Genomic DNA, 9,191 nt, shown 5'->3' with positions numbered 1-9,191 from the left:
AAAAGGCCACAGGGACTACAGGGCCACGTGCACTCTGAGGGCCAGGGAGGCCACATGAAAGGCTGCAGTACCCCCGGGGCCACGTGCACATCAGGGCCCGTGGTGCCTAAACAAAAGGCGGCACGCGCCTGCAGCCATGTGCGCACGGAGGCCCAGGGACGCCGCACAAAAGGCCACAGGGCCCCTGGGGCGAAGAGCACATGGGGGCCTGGGGAGGCTGCACGAAAGGCCGCAGAGCCCCGGGGATACGTGCACACGGAATCCAAAGGAGGTGGAACAAAAGACTGCAGGGCCCACGAGACCATGTGCGCATGGAGGACAGGGAGTCCGCACGAAAGGCTGCAGGGCCCACGGGGCAAAGTGCGCATGGAGGCCCGGGGAGGCTGCAAGAATGGCCTCAGGTACCTGGACCACGTGCGCACGGAGGCCCGGAGAGTCCCCCTGAAAGGATGCAGGGCCCCCAGGGCCACATGCACACAGAGGCCAGGGGAGGCTGCACGAAAAGCCACCGAGACCCCGGAGCTATGTGCGCATGGAGGCCCAGGTAGGCTGCACAAACAGTCGCAGAGAACCCAGGTGACATCCGCATGGAGGCCCGAGGAGGCTGCACGAATCGCTGCGGGGACCCTGAGGCCATGTATGCACAGAGGCCCAGGGAGGTTGCATGAAACACCGCAGGGCCCACCAAACCACATGCGCACGGAGGTCTGGGGAGGCCACACAAAAAGCCACAGGGCCCCCGGGGCCATATGTGCACAGAGGCCCGGGGAGGCCCCACAAAAGGTTGCAGGACCCGTCGGGCCACGTTCACACAGAGGCCCGAGGTGCCCGCATGAAAAGCCGCGGGGTGTCCAGGGCCACGTGCGCATAGAGACCCAGGGAGGCTACACAAAAGGCTGCAGGGCCCCCTCGGCCATGTATGCATGGAGGCCCAGGAAGGCTGCACGAAAGGCCACAGGGACCCAGGGACCACATGTGCATGGAGGCTGGGGAGGCCACTCGAAAGGCAGTGGGGCCCCGTGGCCACGTGCGCATGGAGGCCAGAGGAGTCCCTGCAAAAGACTGCAGGGCCTCCGGGCCACGTGCACACAGAGGCCCAGGGAGACTGCACAAAAGGTCGCAGGGTCCCCGGAGCCACATGCACATGGAGGCCCAGGGAGGCCGCACGAATGGCTGCAGGTGGATGATACCAAGCTGCATGGAGGAACGACACTCCAGAGGGCTGTGCTGCCATTCAGAGGGACCTGGAGAGGCTGGAGAGCTGGGCAGAGAGGAACCTCATGAGGTTCAACAAGGACAAGCGCAGGATCCTGTACCTGGGGACGAATAACCCCAGGCATCAGTGCAGATTAGGGGTAAAGCAGGTCCTCAGTGAGGGACATAGGTGTCCTGGTTGACCACAAGTTAACCAGGAGTCAGCAATGTGCTCTCATTGCAAAGAAGGCCAATGTGATCCTGACCTGCATTAGGAGGAGAGCTTGGGGTGTACGCATAGGAGTTGTGTAGCTCTTGTAGTGCTTGTCTCAATTCTGGTTTTAATAACTCTTTCAAAGGAAGTTCTCGCCTAAACTTTGGTGGGAGGGAAAAGGCAGCAGGGTCCCAGCTGCCCCTTTTAGTCTTAATGGGGAGTAAGGCTTGTAGTTGTCCGAACAGGAGTCCTTCAGGTGTGAAGAAAGATTACTTTCCACATTCTTCCTGCACTGGAAGCCACCCAGAACTTAAATACTGGGTAGGTCTGCAAGTGGCCCACATCATCACTGAGGAAGCCTCTTTAATAAGGGAAAAGGCCAATTCTGAGGTGTTCAATTAGCAGTTACCAAGGGAGCTTCTTTTCCTAGCAAGATCAGAGTGAAATATTCCCCAATTGCTCTGTTTTTCTTGCTGCCTAAACTACAGCAGTTGTGACCCTGTTTCGGCTGCAATGGACTCTGCTCTGCCTGCTGAGGAGGAAGCTATTAAGAACCTCCTAGAGATGAAGGAAGAGGAGCAGGAGGTAGGTATGCCTTGAGAGCTGTAGCTGGAACAGCAGCTTCTGGATGCAGGGGTAAGGAAATGGCTGGGGAGAAATAAACCTGCCTGAAGGAGAAGTCTCCTCTGCTCAGCCTGCATTTTGCAGCTTCTCTGGAAGTGAGTGGTGGAGCAGCCAAAAGTGCAGGTCTGAAGACCCTCTAAGTAACCTGAAAAAATAAGCAAAATTGCTTGTTTGTTTTGTTGTTAGAACTGATACTTCTCTAAGAGCCTGGGCAATCTTATCATGGAGTGGATCCCATGTCTCAGGTGCCCCAAAACCTCATTAACTTGGCCTTCATGAGCTGCAGGTGTGTCTTACTGGCTACTGGGGAGTCTACTGTCTTAACACCCATATCATCATTGTCCGTTAAAGCCTCCTCTGCGATAATATGCCAACTAAACTGGAGCTGGATAAGGTTCTAGCAGTACAGAGGCCATCAACACTCATCTGTCCTTTGGATAGCTCTGTACCAGGAAAAACCTTTCTGGTATGGACCAGCTGTAGATATTAGTAGTGTTCTACAGCTTGTTTCTTCAGTGGGTTGCAGGTTTTAAGTGAATACACAAGCAATGGCTTGTCCTCGTTCAACAAGACCAGGTTACCAGAACAGGCAGAAAGGCGAAGCTTTGGTGCAGGGCTGCATAGAAGGCGCTCTCAGACTTGGAAGCCCCATTGCTTTACTTACTTATTTATTTATTTATTTATTTCCCCTCTTAAGGCGCAGTAAATGTGGTGGCTAACCTTACCTTGGTCAGTTCTGCCTGTGATATGGTTTCTACAGCTTATGTCTCCACCAAGGAGAGCCACCCCTATATCAGATCTGTGTGTGAGGCAGCAGAGCAAGGAGTGAAGAGCATGACTGAAGCCATAACTAGCTGTGTGCAGCCAGCTCTGACTACACTAGAGCTTCAAGGTAATGTGGTGGGGGAGGCTTGCACCTGCTTGTGATGGACAAATCCTCTTCTGAAGGGGACTCCTAGTTCTTTGGTTCCTTCTGAATCCGAAAGAAGCCTTTGAGTGTGTAGAGGCACCTCTCTCTTGCCTTATTAGAGATGGCTGCAGACATAAAAGAAAAATTAAGAAAGGTTGAGTCCTAGTTAATGTTAGAGAGTCTCTCTTCCTGCAGAAACAAGAGTTGATGTGGATGTTGACTCTGTTAAAACTCATCTTGGTAGGCCCAGATATTAGTGACAGCTGCTTACAGCTTTAAGGACCATGGATGCTGGAAGAGAAGCCTCCACTAGGAGGGCCGTCACTATTAATGGTCCTGTTCTCCGTGGCTGTCTTCTCAAAAAAGACACTCAACATGTAGGAAGAGGGTTTTATTTTTAACCTCATAGAGGGAGAGGGGCTGAACCTAATGGCAAGAGTCCGACAAAACAGCCTCTGGGACAGGCCTGCATTAATAAGTCCAGAGTGGGCTTCTTCTTGTTTACTCTGTAGTTCCACATCCTGGGGACATGGAGGCTAGGGCAGAAATAGAGGTAGGCAGCTGTCTGGCCAAGAGCTAAACAAGCTGCAGTTGGCAGTCTGAACTATGCAGCTATGCCCTGGCTAGTGCAAGTGGGTACTGGGTATTCTTAAAATGAACAGACTTAGTTCAAGACCAAGTGGCAGGAGGAAATAATACAAGCTGTGCAACAAAACCAGCTTATGTCAAAATGGATCTGCTTGAGTGTGAATTCTTAGCTACGATTCCTGCAAGGCAGTATGCTCAGAATGGCAGGATTTGCAAGATGAAATATTAGAAAAGCCAAGTCTGCCTTTTTTTCTCTCTCCTTTCTTTCCTGCAGTTGCTGTGGCAAATGAATATGCCTCCAAAGGTGTGGATAAATTGGGGGAGCACCTCCCTTTCCTTCAAAAGTCAGTGGACTAGGTGGGAACCAGAGGCTATGCTTTCCTTGGATGGGGAGGAGAGGAGTTGGTCTTTACAAGGATGAATAGAAATACCTCAGGTTCTTTTGAGAAACAAGTTTAGTACATAAAGCCAGCTCTCTTCTTACAAAAAGAAGATGGGGCAGTGAGCTAGGTCACAGCACCGCAGTTATCTGATGCTAGGCTATCTCCATAGGTTCTCTCTGACACAAAAGAGTTGATGTCATTCAAAGTGGCTGATGCCAAGGATGGTGTGAGCAGCAAAGTGATGGAAGTGATAGATGCAACCAAGGAAGCTCTTCAGAGCAGCATGCAGGCTGCCAGATTTGCAGTGACCAGCAGTGTGGCAACAGTTAAAGATCCCAGAGTGTGTCAGATGGCTGTGAGGAGAGTAGAAACTGTGCTGGAGGAAACAGCAGATGACAACAGCCTGCCTATGGAAGATGAGGATCTAGGTCAGAAAGGAGCATGTATGCATTTCTAATGCATGTATTCCTGCATTTCTAATGAGACTCCTGAAAATGAGGTTGCTAACATTGTTATTTAATCCATGAAATGGGTTTAAAAACTAACAGGAAGTATTACGTTGGAGGCTACCTGGTTCCTAGTTCAAGGTCTCCTGAGGTTTGTTTAGTTTTCTTGTTGATCATAGTCTCTACTCAGACACTTATTGTTTTTGTCTTTCGCCTCAGCCAAACTGGCAGCCTCTGAGGAGGGTGCTGACATAATGTCTGTGCAGCAGCATCAGGAGAAGCATAGGTACTTTGTGTGGTTGTGGTCTCTCTCTGATGAACTCTGCCAGTTTGCCTACCTGTAGTCAACTGATAAAATGAAGTGGGCCTGGCAGGGCATGCAGGAGACCCTTGCATAGCTTCACTGCATCATTCAACTGGTAGGTAGTGCCCTGCCTCCTTATTGGAGGGTGGGAAGGGGACAAATGGATGGCATAGTTTCTACTTCACTCTGACAGTCACAGCTGTGTTGGTGACTAGCTGGTTTCTGTCTTGAGACATACTGAACTTTTAAACATACTGATTTTTAAAATAAAACTGTTGTATGCAGAAAAGCTTACCCTCCCATTTCTTGTATCCTCTATTCCAAAGAGCAGGTATTCTTCAACAGATGTGAAGTGTACTCGAACTGCATTTTCCCATTAGATGATACCTGCCTTGTTGTGCACAAGAACTGATGGAGTATGTGAACAAAGGCCTGAGAATGCCTTCAGAAGTCTCTAAGCAATCATCTTCAAACTGCTAAGATGCCTCTGCGTTATAATTTTCATAGGTCTGGCGTTAGGTCTCTGCAGCAGCTCCATGTTCCTCTTGTAGTGGGGAAGCCAGAACTGCACTCCAGATGTAGGATCACCAGGGCTGAGGAGAGGAGCAGGATCACCTCCCTTGACCTGTGGCAACACTCTTCCTAATGCTGCTCAGGGTACCCTTGGCTCTCTAGGCCACAGGAGTGCATTCCTGGCTCAGGTGCATCTCTAATCCACCAGGATTCCCAGGTCCTTCTCCTCAGAACTGCTGTCTAGCAGGTCAGTCCTCAGCTTGTGCTGGTGCTTGGTGATATTCCTCCTTAGGTGCAGGACCCTGCMCTTGCMCTTGTTGACCTTTATGAACTAAATTGAACTTTATTGAACTAAATAWGCTGAAGAGGATTGGAGCCTRTGCTGACCTCTGTCAGAGKCRGCTAGCAACAGGCCTCCAACTRGACTGCAYATCACAAGCCTCTGAGCTCTGCCRTTCAGCCAGTTCTCAATCCACCTCACTGCTCACTCACCTAACCCAGACTTCCTGAGCTCACCTAGGAGGATGTTAGAGAAAGTACCAAAAGCCTTCCTGAAGYCMAGGTGAACAGCACGCACTGCTCKACCCTCATCTACCCACATGGTCATTCTGTCATAGAAGGCTATCAGTTTGCTTATTCCCTCAGTGWGTCCATGCTGACTAATGCTCATCACCTGCTTTTCCTCCCCATGATTAGAGATGATATCCAGGGTGAGTTGTTCCTGGGGGAAAATTGCTCAAGAAAGGGGAAATTAAAGAAACACATAAGGTCTAAGAGAAGTTACAGGAAGCTTGCTTGGGGTGAGAGACAGTTGACACCTGCAGGATGATCGGTAGATATGGAATCTCCTCCTCCACAATTCCCTCAGCAACACAGGCTGCCCTCCTGGCACATGCTAATAGGAGTGAAGGAAGAGTGGGGCACAATGGAGACACCACGACCAAATTGTGTTGTACTTCCTGCAGAGGTAGTAACCTGATGGGGTCATGCAGYTGATGAGCGAATGGAAGGYGGAGAGGATTAAAGACACCACAGGGAAACTGTTATACTCCCTGCAGAAGTGACAACTTGCTGGTGCCATGCAGCTGATAAGCCACATAGTATGACAGGATGTCTGSTGCTAGGCCAATCATGGAGGYAGATCATCCCTTCAAATGGTATTTGCTTGAACTTTTCCTCCTCATAAGATCGTTATAATACCAACACACACCTCCATCSCAAAAGTTGCCTGCCTCCAAAGTAGGACCACTCCTCACTGAGCATGCTCTCTAGATTTTTAATTGACTATACTTTGAAATGAAAGCAAGAGAACTTTTCAGCAATCAGGGACAAAAGGAACTATGACTAGAGTCACTCAAGCTCCACCTAAATGTAAAAKAAGATTAAAGATGAAATGAGGAGGGAAGAAGTTGGGAGGAATGCTGCAGTGGACCTTGTGCATTGGTCAACTAGCTGAACCTGTTTTTCTCCCCCTGAAGWCAGCATGGTGCCTGAGGAGACTCCTCCAAGTTGAGAAACCTCTCCCATCCTATTGAGGGAGGAATTATTGTACATTTGTAAAGTAGAGCTAGCGAAGAATCCCATGATATTCTAGGGAATCTCCTGTACTTGTGTCTGAAACCTGCTTTTTAAAAGTTTCATTGCAATAAATCATCTTATTCATGAACTTGACTACTTGTTTTGAAGGCAGTCAGACCCTGTGCTCTGTCAGAAGGGATGGGGACAAGTTCTTGGTGGGACAAGACTCCAGCTTGGAGTGGTGTCTTGGTGGGTTGGACTCCAGCTGCGCAGGCGAGAGGGGCTGTGCAAGGACGTGAGCGCTGGGGAAAGGGGMGGGAGTTGTGGGCAAGTGAGCAGAGAAGCAGAGAGTGCCTTTGGACKAGGCCWCYCTGGGCCCTCTCCTTGCCTGGGGCCATCCCAGAGCACTGCTGGGCGCTGCKGTGCASGAAGGCTCTGYGGTGCTAAAGCCCCTGAGCGCCTCTGTCTTTGCAGCCCGGGCGCAGAAGGCAGMGACTCAGAGACTCGAGTGAGCTGCTGAACTTGCCCCTTGGGGTGAAGATCCCTGTGGAGCYGGGCTCCARCACTGTCTTCTATCGCACCAGGCTGGGGGTACAGGTAAAAGCAGTTGAACAGGCTCAGAAAAGTCCCCTCTTCCTCCTCTTTCCTGTGCGGCACACCCTGAGCATCCTGCAAGATTCCTACAAGGAAGCGGAGGGACATGCTGCTGTCAGTGRGAGCTGCAGTGCTTAGTGTGACAGGGGATGGACAGTGTGTGTGCTGAGAGCAGGCAGGAGGTGCCAGGTGGTGGGCAGAAGTTGGGAGAGCAGGTCGCAACKTGGGTTCCGTGCTTGTGCAGGATCCTGCAGATCTAGTGCCAGCCTGGCRTRTGGCACGGGAGAATTGTGCAGTGGGGCCCTGCATGCAGCATGCAGCAAGGGGCCCGGGGCACAGTGTGTTAGCAACAAGGGTAGCGATGCTCATAGAGAGCCCAGGAGACTCTCTAGGAGCTTTCTCACTTCCCTCAAGCTGTGTGCATGCAGAGCTGTCAATGGGAAGGCTTCTCTGCTGGGGAAACATGTCAAGTACTCTTCTACATGCAGCTGTGAGATGGCACTTGTGGAGCTGGGGGTCCTCCTCAGCTGAAGCATCTGCCAAGTACAATAAGATTTCCTTTSGGAACGCTGCCCCTCGGCTTAGAGCTGAGCTAGATGCTGAGGCAGGAATAAGCAGAAGGCTCAGAGCGTGGAGAGCGCTAGTCCATGAGCTGACAAGGCTCCAAGGGGTCTTTGTGTATTTCCTCACCCACCCTACCCTGATTTGCCTCGCACAATGTCTCTCACAGCTTCACCGGCCATGCGAGCATTTTGATCTTGGAGATCCATACTGTCACTTGCTGGGGAATGAGTACAACAGTCTGCACGACCCCCATTTGCGGGAGTACTACAACCGCAAAGACAACCTGCGCAGACTGAAGAGAGAAGGTTTCATCACCAAGGACGGCCAAGTACGTTGTCCACGCGGCTGAGAAGAAGAGTTTCCACGGGAGGGGGAGGTTGCCAGAGTGCTTGCTGCAGCCCCTCCTTGCAGGTGGAGGCTGCAGSTCTGCTCTGCTGGTTTCCTGGAGCAGCAGGAGCCCACAGCTCACTCTGGGCATTCCCATGTGCTCCTGCCAGGCTGTGCAGCGCTGCCAGAGCAGCGGGTGTGTGGCCAGGCGGTGCAGCGAGGAGCCCGGCTCTGCACTGTGTGCTGGGAGCCGCACTGCCCATCACTGGCCCAGGCTGGGCTGCAGGAGAGCAGCTTTCAATGGCTCATGCTCCCCCTGGCAAGGCAGGCTGCGCGTGAGCACCACAAGCGCTGGCTCATTGCTGCCCTCATCTCCCCACAGGTTGTTTGCAATCTACGAGAATTCAACCAATACAGGCAATACCTGACCACGCTCAAGATAGAGCTTGAAAAAGCAGAGGGGCTAGAACAGGAACCTAAACGTTCACAGGTATGCTTTGCGGGGCAAAGGGTTGGGGCATCACTTCTTTTCTGCCAGGAAGGCATGCCCTGGAGAATTGGGAGAGGCTGTGCTGCTGTGCCWGCTCTTGTGGCATGGACAGGACTGCGTGGGGTCCGTGCTGAGCAGCTGATGCAGGGTGCAGGATTTGGGCGTGGGTGGGAAAGTCGTCCCAGAGGGCCCTCTGAGTGCGCTGAGGGAAGCCCTTCTCTTCTGGTCTCGGCCTTTCTATCCTGGGCAACAATTTTTCGGAAAACAGGACAATGCAGGGACCTGAACTAGCAAAGATTTCTTGTGCCTCCTCTCAAAAGGAGCCTTCTTCACACTCAGGTGTGGATGAGGTGCCAACAAGGCTGCGATAATAGGCAGAGGAATCGTGGGAGCCGAGCAGGCAACACCCGTAGCAACCAACAAGACACCACCCATGGCAGCCACAAAAACATCCGGAGCAGACAAGAGCACAACACCAATGGGAACCAAGGCCACTACACCCATGGCAGTCATGGCAGTCTA

General features: G+C 51.8%; 1 protein-coding gene across 1 annotated transcript; it reads left to right on the top strand.

Moving 5' to 3' along the window:
- Positions 1–303: 303 nt before the first annotated feature.
- LOC112948421 (perilipin-3-like) lies at positions 304–8,669 on the top strand (the record flags this gene model as incomplete). The annotated part of the gene is given in 9 exon segments (XM_026040663.1): positions 304–401; positions 1,897–1,997; positions 2,736–2,924; positions 3,805–3,887; positions 4,083–4,341; positions 4,579–4,778; positions 7,169–7,291; positions 8,019–8,180; positions 8,562–8,669. Coding segments are annotated over 9 exon segments (1,323 nt in total), but the record flags the coding sequence as incomplete, so codon positions are not given.
- Between the last annotated feature and the right edge of the window lie 522 nt (positions 8,670–9,191).

This window comes from Nothoprocta perdicaria, unplaced genomic scaffold, assembly GCF_003342845.1.
Source record: "Nothoprocta perdicaria isolate Ctin4 unplaced genomic scaffold, notPer1 scaffold_260, whole genome shotgun sequence".
Taxonomy (NCBI): domain Eukaryota; kingdom Metazoa; phylum Chordata; class Aves; order Tinamiformes; family Tinamidae; genus Nothoprocta; species Nothoprocta perdicaria.
Note: the sequence above shows the minus strand (reverse complement) of the source record. Positions and strands in the feature narration are given on the sequence as shown.